This window comes from Oncorhynchus gorbuscha, unplaced genomic scaffold (assembly GCF_021184085.1).
Source record: "Oncorhynchus gorbuscha isolate QuinsamMale2020 ecotype Even-year unplaced genomic scaffold, OgorEven_v1.0 Un_scaffold_473, whole genome shotgun sequence".
NCBI lineage: Eukaryota > Metazoa > Chordata > Actinopteri > Salmoniformes > Salmonidae > Oncorhynchus > Oncorhynchus gorbuscha.
The window spans coordinates 157,501-183,422 of record NW_025745306.1 but is presented as its reverse complement, the minus strand read 5'-3'; the positions used below and the strand labels follow the sequence as shown (position 1 = coordinate 183,422).

Sequence of the window (25,922 nt, the reverse complement as noted above, 5' to 3'; positions counted from 1 at the left end):
CTGCCTGGTGACTCTGTCTGTCCTATCAGACATTACTACCGGACTCCTCATCCCACTGGCCACCACATAGTTTCAGCATGACACAGTCAAACACTGGCTCCGAACTCTTAATAAATGGACTGTACGGAATGTAGTATCTTAATTTGATCACTCTTTTCTTGCGGAGGATTTCCCCCTTGCATCGATAAACCCATTCTACTAACACACAATTTGTATTTCACAGTATTGCACTTTATCAACGTAGTGGTTCTGTAGCTCAGTTGGTAGAGCATGGCGCTTGTAACGCCAGGGTAGTGGGTTCGATTCCCGGGACCACCCATACGTAGAATGTATGCACACATGACTGTAAGTCGCTTTGGATAAAAGCGTCTGCTAAATGGCATATTATTATTATTATTATATTACTTTTCGAGCCAGCTAATAGTCTATCGACCGATCAAGTAACATTATGGACTAAACGTTCAGATCCTATTGCTGCAGGATTATTTTGCTGCGACGATATAGGTCAAATTATGATCCTCCATCTGTATGAGGTATTACAGACATGTTCAGGTTTGTTGGTACCTCTTCACAAAAAAAGACAAGGAATGTACAATTTTCTCTGAAATAACTTGACATTTACTAAAGTAATTATCTATTATTTATTTAATGGAAATCAGACTTTGTTTTTTAAAATGTTTTTATTCAACATAATATTGTAATAATATTAATAATATATTTTGTGGCACAACCTTCAGAGGTAATCACTACAATCAAATGTTCTCTGTAGCTCTCAGTGAGACTTCTGCACCTGTTAACAGGTAGTTCGGCCCGCTCTTCCTGAGCAAGCTGCTCCAGCTGTCTCAGGTTTGATGGGTGCTTTCTGCACCTGTTAACAGGTAGTTCGGCCCGCTCTTCCTGAGCAAGCTGCTCCAGCTGTCTCAGGTTTGATGGGTGCTTTCTGCACCTGTTAACAGGTAGTTCGGCCCGCTCTTCCTGAGCAAGCTGCTCCAGCTGTCTCAGGTTTGATTGGTGCTTTCTGCACCTGTTAACAGGTAGTTCGGCCCGCTCTTCCTGAGCAAGCTGCTCCAGCTGTCTCAGGTTTGATTGGTGCTTTCTGCACCTGTTAGCAGGTAGTTCGGCCAGCTCTTCCTGAGCAAGCTGCTCCAGCTGTCTCAGGTTTGATGGGTGCTTTCTGCACCTGTTAACAGGTAGTTCGGCCCACTCTTCCTGAGCAAACTGCTCGCTTTCTGCACCTGTTAACAGGTAGTTCGGCCCACTCTTCCTGAGCAAGCTGCTCCAGCTGTCTCAGGTTTGATGGGTGCTTTCTGCACCTGTTAACAGGTAGTTCGGCCCACTCTTCCTGAGCAAACTGCTCCAGCTGTCTCAGGTTTGATGGGTGCTTTCTCCAGACTGTAGGATTCAGATCAGGAGTCATTAGAAGGCCTCTCCAGACTAGGATTCATATCAGGAGTCATTAGAAGGCCTCTCCAGACTAGGATTCATATCAGGAGTCATTAGAAGGCCTCTCCAGACTAGGATTCAGATCAGGAGTCATTAGAAGGCCTCTCCAGACTAGGATTCATATCAGGAGTCATTAGAAGGCCTCTCCAGACTAGGATTCAGATCAGGAGTCATTAGAAGGCCTCTCCAGATTAATGTTTTGTTGTTTTCTATTCTATGGACGTGTTTAGCTGTGTGTTTTGGGTCGTTTTCTTGTTGGAGGAAACCTGCGACTGAGACAGAGATTTCTCACGCTGGGCAGTACGTTTCGCTCCAGAATGCCATGATAGTCTTGTCATTTCATTGCATCCTGCACTGATTCAAGGCCCCCTGTGCCAGGCACAACACATTACCCAGCCTCCTCCATGTTTCACTGTAGGTATGGCGTCCTGCACTGATTCAAGGCCCCCTGTGCCAGGCGCAACACATTACCCAGCCTCCTCCATGTTTCACTGTAGGTATGGCGTCCTGCACTGATTCAAGGCCCCCTGTGCCAGGCGCAACACATTACCCAGCCTCCTCCATGTTTCACTGTAGGTATGGCGTCCTGCACTGATTCAAGGCACCCTGTGCCAGGCGCAACACATTACCCAGCCTCCTCCATGTTTCACTGTAGGTATGGCGTCCTGCACTGATTCAAGGCACCCTGTGCCAGGCGCAACACATTACCCAGCCTCCTCCATGTTTCACTGTAGGTATGGCGTCCTGCACTGATTCAAGGCACCCTGTGCCAGGCGCAACACATTACCCAGCCTCCTCCATGTTTCACTGTAGGTATGGCGTCCTGCACTGATTCAAGGCACCCTGTGCCAGGCGCAACACAGCAGCCCCAACACATTACCCAGCCTCCTCCATGTTTCACTGTAGGTATGGCGTCCTGCACTGATTCAAGGCCCCCTGTGCCAGGCGCAACACATTACCCAGCCTCCTCCATGTTTCACTGTAGGTATGGCGTCCTGCACTGATTCAAGGCACCCTGTGCCAGGCGCAACACATTACCCAGCCTCCTCCATGTTTCACTGTAGGTATGGCGTCCTGCACTGATTCAAGGCACCCTGTGCCAGGCGCAACACAGCAGCCCCAACACATTACCCAGCCTCCTCCATGTTTCACTGTAGGTATGGCGTCCTGCACTGATTCAAGGCACCCTGTGCCAGGCGCAACACAGCAGCCCCAACACATTACCCAGCCTCCTCCATGTTTCACTGTAGGTATGGCGTCCTGCACTGATTCAAGGCACCCTGTGCCAGGCGCAACACATTACCCAGCCTCCTCCATGTTTCACTGTAGGTATGGCGTCCTGCACTGATTCAAGGCACCCTGTGCCAGGCGCAACACATTACCCAGCCTCCTCCATGTTTCACTGTAGGTATGGCGTCCTGCACTGATTCAAGGCACCCCTCTGTGCCAGGCGCAACACAGCAGCCCCAACACATAACCCAGCGTCCTCCATGTTTCACTGTAGGTATGGTGTCCTGCACTGATTCAAGGCACCCTGTGCCAGGCGCAACACAGCAGCCCCAACACATTACCCAGCCTCCTCCATGTTTCACTGTAGGTATGGCGTCCTGCACTGATTCAAGGCACCCTGTGCCAGGCGCAACACATTACCCAGCCTCCTCCATGTTTCACTGTAGGTATGGCGTCCTGCACTGATTCAAGGCACCCCTCTGTGCCAGGCGCAACACAGCAGCCCCAACACATAACCCAGCGTCCTCCATGTTTCACTGTAGGTATGGTGTCCTGCACTGATTCAAGGCACCCTGTGCCAGGCGCAACACAGCAGCCCCAACACATTACCCAGCCTCCTCCATGTTTCACTGTAGGTATGGCGTCCTGCACTGATTCAAGGCACCCTGTGCCAGGCGCAACACGGCAGCCCCAACACATTACCCAGCCTCCTCCATGTTTCACTGTAGGTATGGTGTCCTGCACTGATTCAAGGCACCCCTCTGTGCCAGGCGCAACACAGCAGCCCCAACACATAACCCAGCGTCCTCCATGTTTCACTGTAGGTATGGTGTCCTGCACTGATTCAAGGCAGCCTGTGCCAGGCGCAACACAGCAGCCCCAACACATTACCCAGCCTCCTCCATGTTTCACTGTAGGTATGGCGTCCTGCACTGATTCAAGGCACCCTGTGCCAGGCGCAACACATTACCCAGCCTCCTCCATGTTTCACTGTAGGTATGGCGTCCTGCACTGATTCAAGGCACCCCTCTGTGCCAGGCGCAACACAGCAGCCCCAACACATAACCCAGCGTCCCAGCTGATGTGATTTGCCAAAAAGCTCCAGTTTTGACTCATCTGTCCAAAGGACATTCTCCCAGAAGGATTGTGGCTTGTCAATATGCATTTTAGCAAAATCCAGTCTGGCTTTTTTTCCCCCATTTTTTTCAAAAGTGGAGTCCTCCTGGGTCTTCTTCTTCTATGGAATCCACTTTCGCTCCCAAAAAAGCGGAACACGTTGGAGTTCAGCTTGTATCTATTTGGCAGTTATCCTTGGTTCTTCCTTTTCTTCCATTCCCACTCTCCTGATCAATCTGGGGTCGATTTTCTCCCTCTTGCTGCCGCGCCCAGGAAGGTTGTTCCACAGTTCCACGGACCTTAAAAACGTCTTCTTAAATAATATTTTCAACTGTTCGTCACAGGAACATCAAGCTGCTTGGAGATGGTCTCGTAGCCTTGACTTTTTACCAGGCTGGTCTTTTATTGTCTTTTATTGTCTTTCTGATCTCAGACAAATCTCTCTGTAGCTTTACTCTGGTCCATGGTCAGTGTGGTGACCACAATGATACCAAACAGCACAGTGACTACTTTACTCTGGTCCATGGTCAGTGTGGTGACCACAATGATACCAAACAGCACAGTGACTACTTTACTCTGGTCCATGGTCAGTGTGGTACAACACAATGATACCAAACAGCACAGTGACTACTTTACTCTGGTCCATGGTCAGTGTGGTGACCACAATGATACCAAACAGCACAGTGACTACTTTACCCCCATTTAAATGGGCTGGATGACTGATTACTAAAATTATTGGAGGCGTGTGTGTGTGTGTGTGTGTGTGTGTGTGTGTGTGTGTGTGTGTGTGTGTGTGTGTGTGTGTGTGTGTGTGTGTGTGTGTGTGTGTGTGTGTGTGTGTGTGTGTGTGTGTGTGTGTGTGATGACGACAATTAAAGAAACAAATTCGTTTTCTTATCACTATAATCTAATTATTTATGATCTTTTCTGAGGGGTACCAACAAATGTGTCCAGGCCATTTTTCTTTTAGAATATATTTGTAGAATAAGCGATAATTAAATCTCTTTTTCACAGCTTCTATGCTTTATTCTGACACACACCGAAGGCGAGTAATCGTGATGAAATGAGCTTTTAATTTCATCTCTTTTCAGGAGGAATGAAGCATTATTGCAATGAGCTGTACGGGTACCAACACATTTGATCTGTAAATGATTGAACTTCATGTCCCAGAATGCAGCATGTTGATTGAACTTCATGTCCCAGAATGCAGCATGTTGATGATCAAAGATGTAAGACAAAATCAATTAAAGGATTGTTTCACTATTAAGTTAATTAAAACTAAATCAATTAAAGGATTGTTTCACTATTAAGTTAATTAAAACTAAATCAATTAAAGGATTGTTTCACTATTAAGTTCATTAAAACTAAATCAATTAAAGGATTGTTTCACTATTAAGTTAATTAAAACTAAATCAATTAAAGGATTGTTTCACTATTAAGTTAATTAAAACTAAATCAATTAAAGGATTGTTTCCACTATTAAGTTAATTAAAACAAAATCAATTAAAGGATTGTTTCACTATTAAGTTAATTAAAACTAAATCAATTAAAGGATTGTTTCACTATTAAGTTAAATCAATTAAAGGATTGTTTCACTATTAAGTTAATTAAAACTAAATCAATTAAAGGATTGTTTCTCTATTAAGTTAATTAAAACTAAATCAATTAAGGATTGTTTCACTATTAAGTTAATTAAAACTAAATCAATTAAAGGATTGTTTCACTATTAAGTTAATTAAAACTAAATCAATTAAAGGATTGTTTCACTATTAAGTTAATTAAAACTAAATCAATTAAAGGATTGTTTCACTATTAAGTTAATTAAAACAAAATCAATTAAAGGATTGTTCCCACTATTAAGTCAATTAAATGATTGTTTCACTATTAAGTTAAATCAATTAAAGTATTGTTTCCACTATTAAGTTAAATCAATTAAAGTATTGTTTCCACTATTAAGTTAATTAAAACTAAATCAATTAAAGGATTGTTTCACTATTAAGTTAATTAAAACTAAATCAATTAAAGGATTGTTTCTCTATTAAGTTAATTAAAACAAAGTGAAATCGCCCCCAAAAAAACATCATGGTTATTTTTTTTATAACATTCCATTTACATCCAAAATAGAGATTTGGTTCAGAAATAATAATGAGCCAACCTTTTAAGTAAGTCTTGTCTTTTCTCCTCAGACAGGGAAGAGTGAGCTGGATAAGTACCTCTCCCCCCAGACACCACTCCTGATGCCCCATCCTGACCCTCCAGAGCAGAACAAGTCTCGGCGGGACAGCGCCTCCGTGATGGATCACTGCTTTGGCGACGACCAGGGCGGATCTCCTTACAGCATCAACATGAACGTCTTCCTGCCCGACCTGGCCTACCTGAGGATGGGCTTGTGTCGGCCGGCACGCCCGGGGCCTGGGGGTAACGGTGGAGGCATGGGCCAGCAGGTCAAAACAGAACCCTCTGCCTCCTCTCCCTTCGCCCATCCTCGCCCTCACTGCCCCAGCAGTAGCGTCCACAGTAACAGCATCAGCCTTTCCACGGTAACGTCGGTTTCTTCTTCGTTACCGGAGTTCACTAGCGTGTTCAGCCCGTCCGGTGGTGGTGACCCGACCTCTGACGCCGTGGCAACGGGCGGTTCTGTTTACGTGAAGGAGGAGCTGGGGTCGTTCGATCTGCCTCACGACGACTCTCTGTTCCAGCTGCTCTCTGCGGAGCTGGACTCCGCCCCTTTTGCGCCCATGCATCACCACGGCAACCATGTTCATCACCGGGCGGGGCAGCATCACGGAGGTTCCGGTCCCTCGCCCGTCATGCACACCTTCCACGACCTACACTTAGCCGCCCAGGCCCAGCAGCAACACCAACAACTACAGAGTGCCAAGGCAAGCTACTGTGGTGGGCTGCACAGCGTGGGAGGGGCCTACCCTCACCCTCACTTCCTCCAGCAGCCCCAGCACCATCAGGCCAAGGCCCCCTACCTGCCCCCCTCTCCTCCCAGCTCAGAGCCCAGCTCCCCAGATCGTCAGAAGGACCTCCTTCAGAACCTCTCCCCTCCCCCTTCCTATGCCGCCACTATCGCCTCCAAGCTGGGAGTCAGCGTCTCCCCCAGTCTCTCCCCCACCGGTGTGGCTCGGCCCCCAGCCTCAAGTCTAACTCCAGCCCCAGGCTCCGGCCCAGCTCCAAGCCTGAACCAGTCCATGCAGGTCCGCTACAACCGCAGGACCAACCCAGACCTGGAGAAGAGGAGGATACACCACTGTGACTTCCCAGGTCAGGACTCCTCCCTCTACTGTCAGGACTCCTCCCTCTACTGACAGGACTCCTCCCTCTACTGACAGGACTCCTCCCTCTACTGTCAGGACTCCTCCCTCTACTGACAGGACTCCTCCCTCTACTGACAGGACTCCTCCCTCTACTGTCAGGACTCCTCCCTCTACTGTCAGGACTCCTCCCTCTACTGTCAGGACTCCTCCCTCTACTGTCAGGACTCCTCCCTCTACTGTCAGGACTCCTCCCTCTACTGACAGGACTCCTCCCTCTACTGTCAGGACTCCTCCCTCTACTGTCAGGACTCCTCCCTCTACTGTCAGGACTCCTCCCTCTACTGTCAGGACTCCTCCCTCTACTGTCAGGACTCCTCCCTCTACTGTCAGGACTCCTCCCTCCCTCTACTGTCAGGACTTATCCCTCCCTCCCTCTACTGACAGGACTCCTCCCTCTACTGACAGGACTCCTCCCTCTACTGTCAGGACTTATCCCTCCCTCCCTCTACTGTCAGGACTCCTCCCTCTACTGTCAGGACTCCTCCCTCTACTGACAGGACTCCTCCCTCTACTGTCAGGACTTATCCCTCCCTCCCTCCCTCTACTGTCAGGACTCCTCCCTCTACTGACAGGACTCCTCCCTCTACTGTCAGGACTTATCCCTCCCTCCCTCCCTCTACTGTCAGGACTCCTCCCACCCACCCTCTACTGTCAGGACCCCTCCCTCCCTCTACTGTCAGGACTCCTCCCTACCTCCCTCCCTCCCTCGACTGTCAGGCCTCCCTCCCTCCCTCGACTGTCAGACCTCCCTCCCTCCCTCGACTGTCAGGCCTCCCTCCCTCCCTCGACTGTCAGGCCTCCCTCCCTCCCTCGACTGTCAGGCCTCCCTCCCTCCCTCGACTGTCAGGACTCCTCCCTCCCTCCCTCTACTGTCAGGACTCCTCTCTCCCTCCCTCTACTGTCAGGCCTCCCTCCCTCCCTCGACTGTCAGGCCTCCCTCCCTCCCTCTACTGTCAGGCCTCCCTCCCTCCCTCTACTGTCAGCAGGCCTCCCTCCCTCCCTCTACTGTCAGGATTCCTCCCTCCCTCCCTCTACTGTCAGGACTCCTCTCTCCCTCCCTCTACTGTCAGGCCTCCCTCCCTCCCTCTACTGTCAGCAGGCCTCCCTCCCTCCCTCTACTGTCAGGATTCCTCCCTCCCTCCCTCTACTGTCAGGACTCCTCTCTCCCTCCCTCTACTGTCAGGACTCCTCCCTCCCTCCCTCTACTGTCAGGATTCCTCCCTCCCTCCCTCTACTGTCAGGATTCCTCCCTCCCTCCCTCTACTGTCAGGCCTCCTCCCTCCCTCCCTCTACTGTCAGGCCTCCTCCCTCCCTCCCTCTACTGTCAGGCCTCCTCCCTCCCTCCCTCCCTCTACTGTCAGGCCTCCTCCCTCCCTCTACTGTCAGGACTCCTCCCTCCCTCCCTCTACTGTCAGGACTCCTCCCTCCCTCCCTCTACTGTCAGGACTCCTCCCTCCCTCCCTCTACTGTCAGGACTCCTCCCTCCCTCCCTCTACTGTCAGGACCCCTCCCTCCCTCTACTGTCAGGACTCCTCCCTCCCTCTACTGTCAGGACTCCTCCCTCCCTCCCTCCCTCTACTGTCAGGACTCCTCCCTCCCTCCCTCCCTCTACTGTCAGGACTCCTCCCTCCCTCCCTCCCTCTACTGTCAGGACTCCTCCCTCCCTCCCTCCCTCTACTGTCAGGACTCCTCCCTCCCTCCCTCTACTGTCAGGACTCCTCCCTCCCTCCCTCTACTGTCAGGACTCCTCCCTCCCTCCCTCTACTGTCAGGACTCCTCCCTCCCTCCCTCCCTCTCTCAGCTGCAGAGCTTTACTTTAGGTTTACTTTCTGTGTGTTGGTCGTCTATTTCAGTTTATCATGAAGACGTTGTGCTTGTTCCTAGCTCACATGCAATACGTTGTTTACCATCAATTAGCTCAGTGTCTGTAGTGTCCTGTGTTATGGGTGGTGGTCTGATTAGTTCAGTGTCCTGTGTTATGGGTGGTGGTCTGATTAGTTCAGTGTCCTGTGTTATGGGTGGTGGTCTGATTAGCTCAGTGTCCTGTGTTATGGGTGGTGGTCTGATTAGCTCAGTGTCCTGTGTTATGGGTGGTGGTCTGATTAGCTCAGTGTCCTGTGTTATGGGCGGTGGTCTGATTAGCTCAGTGTCCTGTGTTATGGCTGGTGGTCTGATTAGCTCAGTGTCCTGTGTTATGGCTGGTGGTCTGATTAGCTCAGTGTCCTGTGTTATGGGTGGTGGTCTGATTAGCTCAGTGTTATGGGTGGTGGTCTGATTAGCTCAGTGTTATGGGTGGTGGTCTGATTAGCTCAGTGTTATGGGTGGTGGTCTGATTAGCTCAGTGTTATGGGTGGTGGTCTGATTAGCTCAGTGTTATGGGTGGTGGTCTGATTAGCTCTGTGTCTGTAGTGTTATGGGTGGTGGTCTGATTAGCTCAGTGTTATGGGTGGTGGTCTGATTAGCTCTGTGTCTGTAGTGTTATGGGTGGTGGTCTGATTAGCTCAGTGTCCTGTGTTATGGGTGGTGGTCTGATTAGCTCAGTGTCCTGTGTTATGGGTGGTGGTCTGATTAGCTCAGTGTCCTCTGTTATGGGTGGTGGTCTGATTAGCTCAGTGTCCTCTGTTATGGGTGGTGGTCTGATTAGCTCAGTGTCCTGTGTTATGGGTGGTGGTCTGATTAGCTCAGTGTCCTGTGTTATGGGTGGTGGTCTGATTAGCTCAGTGTCTATAGTGTCCTGTGTTATGGGTGGTGGTCTGATTAGCTCAGTGTCCATAGTGTCCTGTGTTATGGGTGGTGGTCTGATTAGCTCAGTGTCCTGTGTTATGGGCGGTGGTCTGATTAGCTCAGTGTCCTGTGTTATGGGTGGTGGTCTGATTAGCTCAGTGTCCATAGTGTCCTGTGTTATGGACAGTGGTCTGATTAGCTCAGTGTCCTGTGTTATGGGTGGTGGTCTGATTAGCTCAGTGTTATGGGTGGTGGTCTGATTAGCTCTGTGTCTGTAGTGTTATGGGTGGTGTTCTGATTAGCTCAGTGTCTATAGTGTCCTGTGTTATGGGTGGTGGTCTGATTAGCTCAGTGTCCTGTGTTATGGGCGGTGGTCTGATTAGCTCAGTGTTATGGGTGGTGGTCTGATTAGCTCAGTGTCCTGTGTTATGGGTGGTGGTCTGATTAGCTCAGTGTCCATAGTGTCCTGTGTTATGGGTGGTGGTCTGATTAGCTCAGTGTCCTGTGTTATGGGTGGTGGTCTGATTAGCTCAGTGTCCTGTGTTATGGGTGGTGGTCTGATTAGCTCAGTGTCCTGTGTTATGGGCGGTAGTCTGATTAGCTCAGTGTCTGTAGTGTCCTGTGTTATGGGTGGTGGTCTGATTAGCTCAGTGTCCTGTGTTATGGGCGGTGGTCTGATTAGCTCAGTGTCCTGTGTTATGGGTGGTGGTCTGATTAGCTCAGTGTCCTGTGTTATGGGTGGTGGTCTGATTAGCTCAGTGTCCTGTGTTATGGGCGGTGGTCTGATTAGCTCAGTGTCCTGTGTTATGGGTGGTGGTCTGATTAGCTCAGTGTCCTGTGTTATGGGTGGTGGTCTGATTAGCTCAGTGTCTATAGTGTCCTGTGTTATGGGTGGTGGTCTGATTAGCTCAGTGTCCTGTGTTATGGGCGGTGGTCTGATTAGCTCAGTGTCCTGTGTTATGGGTGGTGGTCTGATTAGCTCAGTGTCTATAGTGTCCTGTGTTATGGGTGGTGGTCTGATTAGCTCAGTGTCCTGTGTTATGGGCGGTGGTCTGATTAGCTCAGTGTCCTGTGTTATGGGTGGTGGTCTGATTAGCTCAGTGTCCTGTGTTATGGGTGGTGGTCTGATTAGCTCAGTGTCTATAGTGTCCTGTGTTATGGGCGGTGGTCTGATTAGCTCAGTGTCCTGTGTTATGGGCGGTGGTTTGACTCAGTGAATTTAGTCAACATTACTATTCTCTGTGTGTTTTGCCTCTGAATGACGTTGAATAATTCAGTAATCGACAGCAGGCTTTTAGCCAGCTCTAGGATGTATCCTAAACGGCGCCCTATTCCCTACATAGTGCCCTCGTTGTGACCAGAATCCTGGTCAAAAGTAGTGCACTATGTAGGGAACAGGGTGTCGTTTTGGATGCAACCAAAGCTCTAGAGATCTGTCAGAGAAACACAGGAAATGGACGACCGAGACGGATTCTTATTGGTTGCATTAAACTGACAGTGTTTCACAGCTAGAAAAACACACCAGTCAGTCCACTGAAACACACACGCACACACACACACACACACACGCACACACACACACACACACACACACACGCACACGCACACACATAAACAAACTCCTCTTGGGCTAATGTAATACTCATGTGCTCCTCCTGCTTGTCAGCAGCTCTCGTGCCCTCTCACTAATGTTAGATGATGTCAGATAGCCTCTGGCTCTGGGATTGGAGGGTTACTCAACTCCTCAGCATGTCTGGACTGGCGTGTTGTAAATGGGAGCAGAACAGGGAGACGGTGTTGCAGAACGGGGAGATGGTGTTGCAGAACGGGGAGGCGGTGTTGCAGAACGGGGAGGCGGTGTTGCAGAACGGGGAGGCGGTGTTGCAGAACGGGGAGGCGGTGTTGCAGAACAGGGAGGCGGTGTTGCAGAACAGGGAGGCGGTGTTGCAGAACAGGGAGGCGGTGTTGCAGAACAGGGAGACGGTGTTGCAGAACAGGGAGACGGTGTTGCAGAACAGGGAGACGGTGTTGCAGAACAGGGAGACGGTGTTGCAGAACAGGGAGGCGGTGTTGCAGAACAGGGAGGCGGTGTTGCAGAACAGGGAGGCGGTGTTGCAGAACAGGGAGGCGGTGTTGCAGAACAGGGAGGCGGTGTTGCAGAACAGGGAGGCGGTGTTGCAGAACAGGGGGCGGTGTTGCAGAACAGGGGGCGGTGTTGCAGAACAGGGGGCGGTGTTGCAGAACAGGGGGCGGTGTTGCAGAACAGGGGGCGGTGTTGCAGAACAGGGGGCGGTGTTGCAGAACAGGGAGACGGTGTTGCAGAACAGGGAGACGGTGTTGCAGAACTCTGTAGAGGCGGTGTTGCAGAACTCTGTAGAGGCGGTGTTGCAGAACAGGGAGGCGGTGTTGCAGAACAGGGAGGCGGTGTTGCAGAACAGGGAGGCGGTGTTGCAGAACAGGGAGGCGGTGTTGCAGAACAGGGAGGCGGTGTTGCAGAACAGGGAGACGGTGTTGCAGAACAGGGAGACGGTGTTGCAGAACAGGGAGGCGGTGTTGCAGAACAGGGGGCGGTGTTGCAGAACAGGGGGGGTGTTGCAGGTGTTGCAGAACAGGGGGCGGTGTTGCAGAACAGGGGGGCGGTGTTGCAGAACAGGGAGACGGTGTTGCAGAACAGGGAGACGGTGTTGCAGAACAGGGAGACGGTGTTGCAGAACAGGGAGACGGTGTTGCAGAACTCTGTAGAGGCGGTGTTGCAGAACAGGGAGGCGGTGTTGCAGAACAGGGAGGCGGTGTTGCAGAACAGGGAGGCGGTGTTGCAGAACAGGGAGGCGGTGTTGCAGAACAGGGAGACGGTGTTGCAGAACAGGGAGACGGTGTTGCAGAACTCTGTAGAGACGGTGTTGCAGAACTCTGTAGAGGCGGTGTTGCAGAACAGGGAGACGGTGTTGCAGAACTCTGTAGAGACGGTGTTGCAGAACAGGGGGGCAGTGTTGCAGAACAGGGAGACGGTGTTGCAGAACAGGGAGACGGTGTTGCAGAACTCTGTAGAGACGGTGTTGCAGAACAGGGAGACGGTGTTGCAGAACAGGGAGACGGTGTTGCAGAACTCTGTAGAGACGGTGTTGCAGAACAGGGAGACGGTGTTGCAGAACAGGGAGACGGTGTTGCAGAACAGGGAGACGGTGTTGCAGAACAGGGAGACGGTGTTGCAGAACAGGGAGACGGTGTTGCAGAACAGGGAGACGGTGTTGCAGAACAGGGAGGCGGTGTTGCAGAACAGGGAGGCGGTGTTGCAGAACAGGGAGGCGGTGTTGCAGAACAGGGAGGCGGTGTTGCAGAACAGGGAGGCGGTGTTGCAGAACAGGGAGGCGGTGTTGCAGAACAGGGAGACGGTGTTGCAGAACAGGGAGACGGTGTTGCAGAACTCTGTAGAGACGGTGTTGCAGAACTCTGTAGAGGCGGTGTTGCAGAACAGGGAGACGGTGTTGCAGAACTCTGTAGAGACGGTGTTGCAGAACAGGGGGGCAGTGTTGCAGAACAGGGAGACGGTGTTGCAGAACAGGGAGACGGTGTTGCAGAACTCTGTAGAGACGGTGTTGCAGAACAGGGAGACGGTGTTGCAGAACAGGGAGACGGTGTTGCAGAACTCTGTAGAGACGGTGTTGCAGAACAGGGAGACGGTGTTGCAGAACAGGGAGACGGTGTTGCAGAACAGGGAGACGGTGTTGCAGAACAGGGAGACGGTGTTGCAGAACAGGGAGGCGGTGTTGCAGAACAGGGAGGCGGTGTTGCAGAACAGGGAGACGGTGTTGCAGAACAGGGAGACGGTGTTGCAGAACAGGGAGGCGGTGTTGCAGAACAGGGAGGCGGTGTTGCAGAACAGGGGGCGGTGTTGCAGAACAGGGGGCGGTGTTGCAGAACAGGGGGCGGTGTTGCAGAACAGGGGGCGGTGTTGCAGAACAGGGGGCGGTGTTGCAGAACAGGGGGACGGTGTTGCAGAACAGGGAGACGGTGTTGCAGAACAGGGAGACGGTGTTGCAGAACTCTGTAGAGGCGGTGTTGCAGAACTCTGTAGAGGCGGTGTTGCAGAACAGGGAGGCGGTGTTGCAGAACAGGGAGGCGGTGTTGCAGAACAGGGAGGCGGTGTTGCAGAACAGGGAGGCGGTGTTGCAGAACAGGGAGGCGGTGTTGCAGAACAGGGAGGCGGTGTTGCAGAACAGGGAGACGGTGTTGCAGAACTCTGTAGAGACGGTGTTGCAGAACTCTGTAGAGGCGGTGTTGCAGAACAGGGAGACGGTGTTGCAGAACTCTGTAGAGACGGTGTTGCAGAACAGGGGGGCAGTGTTGCAGAACAGGGAGACGGTGTTGCAGAACAGGGAGACGGTGTTGCAGAACTCTGTAGAGACGGTGTTGCAGAACTCTGGAGAGACGGTGTTGCAGAACAGGGAGACGGTGTTGCAGAACTGTAGGGAGACGGTGTTGCAGAACAGGGAGACGGTGTTGCAGAACAGGGAGACGGTGTTGCAGAACAGGGAGGCGGTGTTGCAGAACAGGGAGGCGGTGTTGCAGAACAGGGAGACGGTGTTGCAGAACAGGGAGGCGGTGTTGCAGAACAGGGAGGCGGTGTTGCAGAACAGGGAGACGGTGTTGCAGAACAGGGAGACGGTGTTGCAGAACAGGGAGCGGTGTTGCAGAACAGGGAGGCGGTGTTGCAGAACAGGGAGGCGGTGTTGCAGAACAGGGAGGCGGTGTTGCAGAACAGGGGGCGGTGTTGCAGAACAGGGGGGCGGTGTTGCAGAACAGGGGGACGGTGTTGCAGAACAGGGAGACGGTGTTGCAGAACAGGGAGACGGTGTTGCAGAACAGGGAGACGGTGTTGCAGAACTCTGTAGAGGCGGTGTTGCAGAACAGGGAGGCGGTGTTGCAGAACAGGGAGGCGGTGTTGCAGAACAGGGAGACGGTGTTGCAGAACAGGGAGACGGTGTTGCAGAACAGGGAGACGGTGTTGCAGAACAGGGAGACGGTGTTGCAGAACTCTGTAGAGACGGTGTTGCAGAACTCTGTAGAGGCGGTGTTGCAGAACAGGGAGACGGTGTTGCAGAACTCTGTAGAGACGGTGTTGCAGAACAGGGAGACGGTGTTGCAGAACTCTGTAGAGACGGTGTTGCAGAACAGGGGGGCAGTGTTGCAGAACAGGGAGACGGTGTTGCAGAACAGGGAGACGGTGTTGCAGAACTCTGTAGAGACGGTGTTGCAGAACAGGGAGACGGTGTTGCAGAACAGGGAGACGGTGTTGCAGAACTCTGTAGAGACGGTGTTGCAGAACAGGGAGACGGTGTTGCAGAACAGGGAGACGGTGTTGCAGAACAGGGAGACGGTGTTGCAGAACAGGGAGGCGGTGTTGCAGAACAGGGAGACGGTGTTGCAGAACAGGGAGACGGTGTTGCAGAACAGGGAGGCGGTGTTGCAGAACAGGGAGACGGTGTTGCAGAACAGGGAGTCGGTGTTGCAGAACAGGGAGACGGTGTTGCAGAACAGGGAGACGGTGTTGCAGAACAGGGAGACGGTGTTGCAGAACAGGGAGACGGTGTTGCAGAACAGGGAGGCGGTGTTGCAGAACAGGGAGGCGGTGTTGCAGAACAGGGAGGCGGTGTTGCAGAACAGGGAGACGGTGTTGCAGAACAGGGAGGCGGTGTTGCAGAACAGGGGGGCGGTGTTGCAGAACAGGGGGGAGGTGTTGCAGAACAGGGAGGCGGTGTTGCAGAACAGGGAGGCGGTGTTGCAGAACAGGGAGACGGTGTTGCAGAACAGGGAGACGGTGTTGCAGAACAGGGAGACGGTGTTGCAGAACAGGGAGACGGTGTTGCAGAACAGGGAGACGGTGTTGCAGAACAGGGAGACGGTGTTGCAGAACAGGGAGACGGTGTTGCAGAACAGGGAGACGGTGTTGCAGAACAGGGAGACGGTGTTGCAGAACAGGGAGACGGTGTTGCAGAACAGGGAGACGGTGTTGCAGAACTCTGTAGAGACGGTGTTGCAGAACTCTGTAGAGACGGTGTTGCAGAACGGGGAGACTGTGTTGCAGAACAGGGAGGCGGTGTTGCAGAACAGGGAGGCGGTGTTGCAGAACAGGGAGGCGGTGTTGCAGAACAGGGAGGCGGTGTTGCAGAACAGGGAGGCGGTGTTGCAGAACAGGGAGGCGGTGTTGCAGAACAGGGAGACGGTGTTGCAGAACAGGGAGGCGGTGTTGCAGAACAGGGGGGCGGTGTTGCAGAACAGGGGGGAGGTGTTGCAGAACAGGGAGGCGGTGTTGCAGAACAGGGAGGCGGTGTTGCAGAACAGGGAGACGGTGTTGCAGAACAGGGAGACGGTGTTGCAGAACAGGGAGACGGTGTTGCAGAACAGGGAGACGGTGTTGCAGAACAGGGAGGCGGTGTTGCAGAACAGGGAGGTAAATTCTAATGATTGGACATGATTTGGAAAGGCACACACCTGTCTATATAAGGTCCCACAGTTGACAGTGCATGTCATCGCTGCCAAAGGTGCTTCAACAAAGTACAGACTAAAGGGCTGAATACACTGATTTTTCAAATATATTTTTAAATATAATTCATCTCTATATTTTAGAATGAGGCTGTAACTTAACAATGTGGAAAAATTCAATGTGTCTGAATACTTTCCGAATGCACAGTATAGTATTCTAGAACAGCGGAATCCACAGATGTGTAGTATTCTAGAACAGCGGAATCCACAGATGTGTAGTATTCTAGAACAGCGGAATCCACAGATGTATAGTATTCTAGAACAGCGGAATCCACAGATGTATAGTATTCTAGAACAGTGGAATCCACAGATGTATAGTATTCTAGAACAGCGGAATCCACAGATGTATAGTATTCTAGAACAGCGGAATCCACAGATGTATAGTATTCTAGAACAGCGGAATCCACAGATGTATAGTATTCTAGAACAGCGGAATCCACAGATGTATAGTATTCTAGAACAGCGGAATACACAGATGTATAGTATTCTAGAACAGCGGAAAACACAGATGTATAGTATTCTAGAACAGCGGAATACACAGATCTACATAGTATTGAACAAATAGTATTGTATAACATCATTCCATTGAGAGATAGTATTGTAGAACACATACTGTAGAGAGTATTGCGGATCAGGGGGCTCGCGTTGCGGATCAGAGGGCTCGCGTTGCGGATCAGAGGGCTCGCATTGCGGATCAGGGGGCTCGCATTGCCGATCAGGGGGCTCGCGTTGCGGATCAGAGGACTCGCGTTGCGGATCAGGGGGCTCGCGTTGCGGATCAGAGGGCTCGCGTTGCGGATCATTGCCGGGGCTCGCATTGCCGATCAGGGCTCGCGTTGCGGATCAGAGGACTCGCGTTGCGGATCAGGGGCTCGCGTTGCGGATCAGGGGCTCGCGTTGCGGATCAGGGGGCGGATCGCGTTGCGGATCAGGGGCTCGCGTTGCGGATCAGAGGGCTCGCGTTGCGGATCAGAGGGCTCGCGTTGCGGATCAGAGGACTCGCGTTGCGGATCAGAGGGCTCGCGTTGCGGATCAGAGGGCTCGCGTTGCAGATCAGAGGGCTCGCGTTGCGGATCAGAGGACTCGCGTTGCGGATCAGAGGGCTCGCGTTGCGGATCAGAGGACTCGCGTTGCGGATCAGAGGGCTCGCGTTGCGGATCAGGGGACTCGCGTTGCGGATCAGGGGGCTCGCGTTGCGGATCAGAGGGCTCGCGTTGCGGATCAGAGGGCTCGCGTTGCGGATCAGAGGGCTCGCGTTGCGGATCAGAGGGCTCGCTGCGGATCAGAGGGCTGCGGATCAGAGGGCTCGCGTTGCGGATCAGAGGAGGGCTCGCGTTGCGGATCAGAGGGCTCGCGTTGCGGATCAGAGGGCTCGCGTTGCGGATCAGAGGGCTCGCGTTGCGGATCAGAGGGCTCGCGTTGCGGATCAGAGGGCTCGCGTTGCGGATCAGAGGGCTCGCGTTGCGGATCAGAGGGCTCGCGTTGCGGATCAGAGGGCTCGCGTTGCGGATCAGGGGGCTCGCGTTGCGGATCAGAGGGCTCGCGTTGCGGATCAGAGGACTCGCGTTGCGGATCACAACATTTCATGTATGTTGTGCGTATTCCTGAACCTCATTTTCCTCATCCTGATGGCTTTGCTCTTCTCTGTGTTTTGTTTCCCAGGATGTAAGAAAGTCTACACCAAGTCTTCCCATCTGAAAGCCCACCTGAGGACCCACACTGGTAAGACCTCTTTCTAATGGACCGTTAAAGGAGGCGTTGCTCCTCTCTTTATTTTTGGTGGTTCCTCGTGGTGTTGTTAGGCAGGAGCGTAGTCTTGGCATGCGCTAGGCGTTCATTTCTTACATGCTGCTTGGGGGAGGTTATCCCCCGGCTCCGCCCCTCCCTCCAATATGCTGTTCAATATTCTGGGGGATAAGGGTTATTCTGGGGGATAAGGGGTACTCTGGGGGATAAGGGGTACTCTGGGGGATAAGGGGTACTCTGGGGGATAAGGGTTACTCTGGGGGATAAGGGTTATTCTGGGGGATAAGGGGTACTCTGGGGGATAAGGGGTACTCTGGGGGATAAGGGGTACTCTGGGGGATAAGGGGTACTCTGGGGATAAGGGGTATTCTGGGGATAAGGGGTATTCTGGGGGGGCGTCAACAGTTGGGGAATGTGCTGCGTAAGACCGGTCGTATCAGAGAGAAACACAGTGCAGTTGAATGATGGGCTTCCAGGACTGGACTGATATATCTACTGGCAACATTCTGAAATGTCCTCTTCATCTTCCGTTACGGCCTTCCCTCAACCAATCACGTGTCTTTAGAAAGCAGATGTCACAAAGGGCTTCTACAGAAACCCAGTTTAACTCTCCAAACGGAAAGCGATGCAGGTGTGGAAGCATGGGGGGGGGGGCTAGGCCAAACTCCCCTAGGAAGAAACCTAGAGAGGAACCAGGCTCTGAGGGGTGGCCAGTCCTCTTCTGGCTGTACTGGGTAGAGAGGAACCAGGCTCTGAGGGGTGACCAGTCCTCTTCTGGCTGTACTGGGTAGAGAGGAACCAGGCTCTGAGGGGTGACCAGTCCTCTACTGGCTGTACTGGGTAGAGAGGAACCAGGCTCTGAGGGGTGGCCAGTCCTCTACTGGCTGTACTGGGTAGAGAGGAACCAGGCTCTGAGGGGTGGCCAGTCCTCTACTGGCTGTACTGGGTAGAGAGGAACCAGGCTCTGAGGGGTGGCCAGTCCTCTACTGGCTGTACTGGGTAGAGAGGAACCAGGCTCTGAGGGGTGACCAGTCCTCTACTGGCTGTACTGGGTAGAGAGGAACCAGGCTCTGAGGGGTGACCAGTCCTCTACTGGCTGTACTGGGTAGAGAGGAACCAGGCTCTGAGGGGTGACCAGTCCTCTTCTGGCTGTACTGGGTAGAGAGGAACCAGGCTCTGAGGGGTGACCAGTCCTCTTCTGGCTGTACTGGGTAGAGAGGAACCAGGCTCTGAGGGGTGACCAGTCCTCTTCTGGCTGTACTGGGTAGAGAGGAACCAGGCTCTGAGGGGTGACCAGTCCTCTTCTGGCTGTACTGGGTAGAGAGGAACCAGGCTCTGAGGGGTGACCAGTCCTCTTCTGGCTGTACTGGGTAGAGAGGAACCAGACTCTGAGGGGTGGCCAGTCCTCTTCTGGCTGTGCTGGGTAGAGAGGAACCAGGCTCTGAGGGGTGGCCAGTCCTCTTCTGGCTGTACTGGGTAGAGAGGAACCAGACTCTGAGGGGTGGCCAGTCCTCTTCTGGCTGTACTGGGTAGAGAGGAACCAGACTCTGAGGGGTGGCCAGTCCTCTTCTGGCTGTGCTGGGTAGAGAGGAACCAGGCTCTGAGGGGTGGCCAGTCCTCTTCTGGCTGTACTGGGTAGAGAGGAACCAGACTCTGAGGGGTGGCCAGTCCTCTTCTGGCTGTACTGGGTAGAGAGGAACCAGACTCTGAGGGGTGGCCAGTCCTCTTCTGGCTGTACTGGGTAGAGAGGAACCAGACTCTGAGGGGTGACCAGTCCTCTACTGGCTGTACCAGGTGGAGATTATAACAGAACATGGCCAAGATGTTCAAATGTTCATAAATGACCAGCAGGGTCAAATAATAATAATCACAGTGGTTGTAGAGGGTGCAGCAAGTCAATACCTCAGGAGTAAATGGCAGGTGGCTTTTCATAGCCGAGCGTTCAGGTAGTTAGAGACAGCAGCTGCAGTAGAGAGAAAGAGTTGAAAACAACAGGTCTGGGACAGGTAGCACGTCCTGTGAACAGGTCAGGGTTCCACAGCCGCAGGCAGAACAGTTGAAACTAGAGCCGCAGCACGACCAGGTGGACTGGGGACAGCGAGGAGTCATCAGGCCATGGTCTCTCTCTCTCTCTCTCCCTCTCTCCCTCTCTCCACCCCTCCCTCCCCCCTCTCTCTCTCCCTCCCCCCTCTCTCCCTCCCTCCCTCCCTCAGAGAGAGTAATAGGAGATAAGCCATGTAAACAAGGACCTGTGGTTTAGGTGTGGTTCTCCAGGCAGTCAGAAACATATCCCTGTGTCTCTATATTCCTCGTCTAGTAGTTTGATCAGGGAAACGCAGCCACTTATCGTCCAATAGATTGTGGTGGTTATTAAATCTCTCTCTCTGTCGGAGATGACGTATCTGTGTGGTTCAGGTTGGAATTGCTAGTGGTTTTATGACATGGACTGTTTGACAAGGGTGCACACACACACACACACACACACACACACACACACACACACACACACACACACACACACACACACACACACACACACACACACACACACACACACACACACACACACACACACACACACACACACACACACACACACTCTCTCTGCTCCAACAATCTGGATAATGGATGCTGTTGGAGAGATGAAACGAGGGCCTCCAACGGAGGTGAATGAGAGGCAGGAAGTGTGTGTGTGTGACTGAAGGGCCTTGACTATGGGCAGGTTAATCATTTGAGGTGAACTCAATCCACCTGTCTCTGAGGAGGAGGGGGAGGAGTGGAGCAATCCACCTGTCTCTGAGGAGGAGGGGGAGGTGTGGAGAAATTCACCTGTCTCTGAGGACGAGGGGGAGGTGTGGAGAAATTCACCTGTCTCTGAGGAGGAGGGGGAGGTGTGGAGAAATTCACCTGTCTCTGAGGAGGAGGGGGAGGTGTGGAGAAATTCACCTGTCTCTGAGGAGGAGGGGAGGTGTGGAGAAATTCACCTGTCTCTGAGGAGGGGGGGAGTGGAGCAATCCACCTGTCTCTGAGGAGGAGTGGAGAAATTCACCTGTCTCTGAGGAGGGGGGAGGAGTGGAGCAATCCACCTGTCTCTGAGGAGGAGTGGAGAAATTCACCTGTCTCTGAGGAGGGGGGAGGTGTGGAGCAATCCACCTGTCTCTGAGGAGGGGGGAGGAGTGGAGCAATCCACCTGTCTCTGAGGAGGGGGAGGAGTGGAGAAATCCACCTGTCTCTGAGGGGAGGTGTGGAGCAATCCACCTGTCTCTGAGGAGGGGGAGGAGTGGAGCAATCCACCTGTCTCTGAGGAGGGGGAGGAGTGGAGCAATCCACCTGTCTCTGAGGAGGAGGGGGAGGAGTGGAGCAATCCACCTGTCTCTGAGGAGGAGGGGGAGGAGTGGAGCAATCCACCTGTCTCTGAGGAGGAGGGGGAGGAGTGGAGCAATCCACCTGTCTCTGAGGGGTAGGAGTGGAGCAATCCACCTGTCTCTGAGGGGGAGGAGTGGAGCAATCCACCTGTCTCTGAGGAGGAGGAGGAGTGGAGCAATCCACCTGTCTCTGAGGAGGAGGAGGAGTGGAGCAATCCACCTGTCTCTGAGGAGGAGGAGGAGTGGAGCAATCCACCTGTCTCTGAGGAGGAGGAGGAGTGGAGCAATCCACCTGTCTCTGAGGAGGAGGAGTGGAGCAATCCACCTGTCTCTGAGGAGGAGGAGGAGTGGAGCAATCCACCTGTCTCTGATTGAGTGGAGCAATCCACCTGTCTCTGAGGGGGAATGTGGAAAATCCACCTGTTCTGAAAGTGGAGCAAAAAACCTGTCTCTGATGGGGAGTGTCATGGAGCAATCCACCTGTCTCTGAGGGGGAGATTGGAGCAATCCACCTGTCTCTGAGGGGGAGGAATGGAGAATCCACCTGTCTCTGAGGGACAGGAGTGGAGCAATCCACCTGAACTCTGAGGGGACAGTGGAGCAATCCACCTGTCTCTGAGGGGATTGGTGGAGCAACACTGTCTCTGAGGGGGAGGCGTGGAGCAATCCACCTGTCTCTGAGGGGGAGGCGTGGAGCAATCCACCTGTCTCTGAGGGGGAGGAGTGGAGCAATCCACCTGTCTCTGAGGAGGAGGGGGAGGAGTGGAGCAATCCACCTGTCTCTGAGGAGGTCTTTGGGGAGGTGTGGAGAAATCCACCTGTCTCTGAGGGGGAGGAGGACAGGTCACCTGTCTCTGAGGAGGAGGGGAGGAGTGGAGAAACCCCACCTGTCTCTGAGGGGGAGGGGGACAGGGAGAAATCCACCTGTCTCTGAGGAGGAGGGGAGGAGTGGAGCAATCCACCTGTCTCTGAGGACAGGAGGGGGAGCAATTCACCTGTCTCTGAGGGGGAGGAGTGGAGCAATCCACCTGTCTCTGAGGAGGAGGGGCGTGTGGAGAAATCCACCTGTCTCTGAGGGGGACAGGAGCAATCCACCTGTCTCTGAGGAGGGGGAGAGGTCTGGAGCAATCCACCTGTCTCTGAGGAGGGTTTCACATTTGGGAATGAAACTAATTGTTATAATCCATTTTGGTCGTTTCGTTTCCACCTGTCTCTTCTCAGGATGGGGGAGGCTGGAGCAATCCACCTGTCTCTGAGGAGGGGGAGGAGGAGCAATCCACCTGTCTCTGAGGAGGAGGGGATGGTGGAGCAATCCACCTGTCTCTGAGAGGGAGGATGGAGCAATCCACCTGTCTCTGTTCTTGGGTTTGTGTGGAGCAATCCACCTGCCTCTGAGGAGGTGGAGGATTTGGAGCAATCCACCTGTCTCTGAGGAGGGGGAGGATGTTGGAGCAATCCACCTGTCTCTGAGGAGGAGGAGGAGGTGTGGAGCAATCCACCTGTCTCTGAGGATGGGGGACTGGAGCAATCCACCTGTCTCTGAGGAGGGGAGGAGTAGAGCAATCCACCTGTCTCTGAGGAGGGGAGGAGTGGAGCAATTCACCTGTCTCTGAGGAGGGGAGGTTGGAGCAATCCACCAGCCTCTGAGGAGGGGGAGGAGTGGAGCAATCCACCTGTCTCTGAGGAAGAGGGGGAGGAGTGGAGCAATCCACCTGTCTCTGAGGAGGGGGAGGAGTGGAGCCTAGAGGGTGGTGTCTCTAACACAACTCTACTAGTCCAGACATGTCTGCCACTGCGTGCCTCCCTGCTCCCTGTCCCCTCGTTGGGGAGGGGAACAGGTTCACCCCTGAACTCCCACAACCCCTCCAGGACCGGGGCTGGTCTCTCCCATGGAGACGGCTCTTTTCACTTCAACTGGTTTCACACAGAGCCACATATATATTATATATATCCTGCATTCAGAAAGTATCCAGACCCCTTGACTTTTTCCACACATACATATAAAATATATTTTGATTTGTTTAACACTATTTTGGTTACTACATGATTCCATGCTGTGTTATTTCAGGGTTTTGATGTCTTCACTATTATTCTACAATGTAGAAAATATTTACAAAAATCAAAAAAAACTCTGTAATGAGTAGGTGTCATTTTGCCAAAGCTTTCTTTGGAGGTTTACAATATTAACATAATTAATATGAATCAATATTGTCAACAGGACAACAGTAACAGCAATTACCAACACATTGAACAATAACAATAAGTAGACAGTAGAGGACATGTTAGGTTGATTGGTCTGTCAGGACACTGTCCCTCCTGGATGGCAGGCTGAGCTTCAGTAGTGTTGCCAGAACAGGTTCTGTGAACTCCCCAACAGGACCAGCTGGATCAGAGGAGAGGCTTGAGTAGTGCTCTGCCAGAACAGGTCTGGTGAACTCCCCCAACAGGACGGGGATCCTCATCAGAGAGGTCTTCAATGTAGTGCTCTGCCAAACAGCTCTCTGAACGTCCTCCCCTAACATGACAGGTAGCCTTTTCTCATCAGGGGACTGAGGTCTTCAGTGTAGTTAGTAGAACAGCTTCTGTGAACTCCCCAACAGGACCAGCTGGACTCTCATCAGAGAGGTCTTTGATGTAGTGCTCTGCCAACCCACAGCTCTCTGCGTCCCCAACAGGACCAGCCTATCCTCATGAGGTCTTTGAAACCTTGAATAAGGGTTTCACATTTGGGAAAAATGAAACTAATTGTTATATATTTTGGTGTTTCGTTTTCCTGTGTCTACTCAGCTCAATGGCAAGGCTGTGCTCACTGAGCCTGTACTGTGTCAAGGTTTTTCTAAGGTTTTGATCAGTAACCATTGTCAGTTATCCAGCTGGATTTAGGGCCAGATAGGACTGCATTTAGCTTTGTTCTTGTGTTTGTGAATAAGTATTGTAGTGTTGTAATTTGGTTTATCCATTGATTGGATGTTCTGGTCCTGAGGCTTCAGTGTGTTAGTAGAACAGGTTAGTGAACTCAGCCCCAGGACCAGCTGGATGAGGGGACTGAGGCTTCAGTGTGTTAGTAGAACAGGTTAGTGAACTCAGGACCAGCTGGATGAGGGGACTGAGGCTTCAGTGTGTTAGTAGAACAGGTTAGTGAACTCAGCCCCAGGACCAGCTGGATGAGGGGACTGAGGCTTCAGTGTGTTAGTAGAACAGGTTAGTGAACTCAGCCCCAGGACCAGCTGGATGAGGGGACTGAGGCTTCAGTGTGTTAGTAGAACAGGTTGGTGAACTCAGCCCCAGGACCAGCTGGATGAGGGGACTGAGGCTTCAGTGTGTTCGTAGAACAGGTTGGTGAACTCAGCCCCAGGACCAGCTGGATGAGGGGACTGAGGCTTCAGTGTGTTCGTAGAACAGGTTAGTGAACTCAGCCCCAGCTGGATGAGGGGACTGAGGCTTCAGTGTGTTAGTAGAACAGGTTGGTGAACTCAGCCCCAGGACCAGCTGGATGAGGGGACTGAGGCTTCAGTGTGTTCGTAGAACAGGTTGGTGAACTCAGCCCCAGGACCAGCTGGATGAGGGGACTGAGGCTTCAGTGTGTTCGTAGAACAGGTTGGTGAACTCAGCCCCAGGACCAGCTGGATGAGGGGACTGAGGCTTCAGTGTGTTAGTAGAACAGGTTGGTGAACTCAGCCCCAGGACCTGCTGGATTAGGGGACTCTTTTCTTTGCTCAGCTCTTGGCAAATATATAAATATATATATATTACCCCACACACAGTTGAAGTCAGAAGGTTACATACACCTTGGCCAAATACATTTAAACTCAGTATTTCACAATTCCTGACATTTTAATCCTAGTCAAAAATCCCTGTTTTAGGTCAGTTAGGATCACCACTTTATTTTAAGAATGTGAAATGTCAGAATAATAGTAGAGAGAAGGATTTATTTCAGCTTTTATTTCTTTCATCACATTCCCAGTGGGTCAGAAGTTTACATACACTCAATTAGTATTTGGTAGAAATTGCCTTTAAATTGTTTAACGTGGGTCAAACGTTTCGGGTATCCTTCCACAAGCTTCCCTCAATAGGTTGGGTGACTTTTGGCCCATTCCTCCTGACAGAGCTGGTGTAACTGAGTCAGGTCAGGTTTGTAGGTCTCCTTGCTCGCACACGCTTTTTCGGTTCTGTCCACAAATTCTGTATGGGATTGAGGTCGGGGCTTTGTGATGGCCACTCCAATACCTTGACTGTGTTGTCCTTAAACCATTTGCCACAACTTTGGAAGTATGCTTGGGGTCATTGTCCATTTGGAAGACCCATTTATGACCAAGCTTTAACTTCCTGACTGACATCTTGCGATGTTGCTTCAATATATCCACATCATTTTCCCTCCCTCATGAAGCCATCTATTTTGTGAAGTGCACCAGTCCCTCCTGCAGTAAAGCAC

The 25,922-nt window shown here is 52.3% G+C and overlaps 1 protein-coding gene across 1 annotated transcript in view; it reads left to right on the top strand.

The window, feature by feature from the left end:
• The window catches only part of LOC124018325 (Krueppel-like factor 5), a 70,265-nt gene that overhangs the window by 39,700 nt on the left and 4,643 nt on the right, over positions 1-25,922 (top strand). The window contains exons 8-9 of the mRNA XM_046333598.1: positions 5,976-7,059; positions 18,042-18,101. Of these exons, the coding sequence (XP_046189554.1) occupies positions 5,976-7,059; positions 18,042-18,101 (1,144 nt within the window). The remainder of the gene's footprint in view (positions 1-5,975; positions 7,060-18,041; positions 18,102-25,922) is intronic.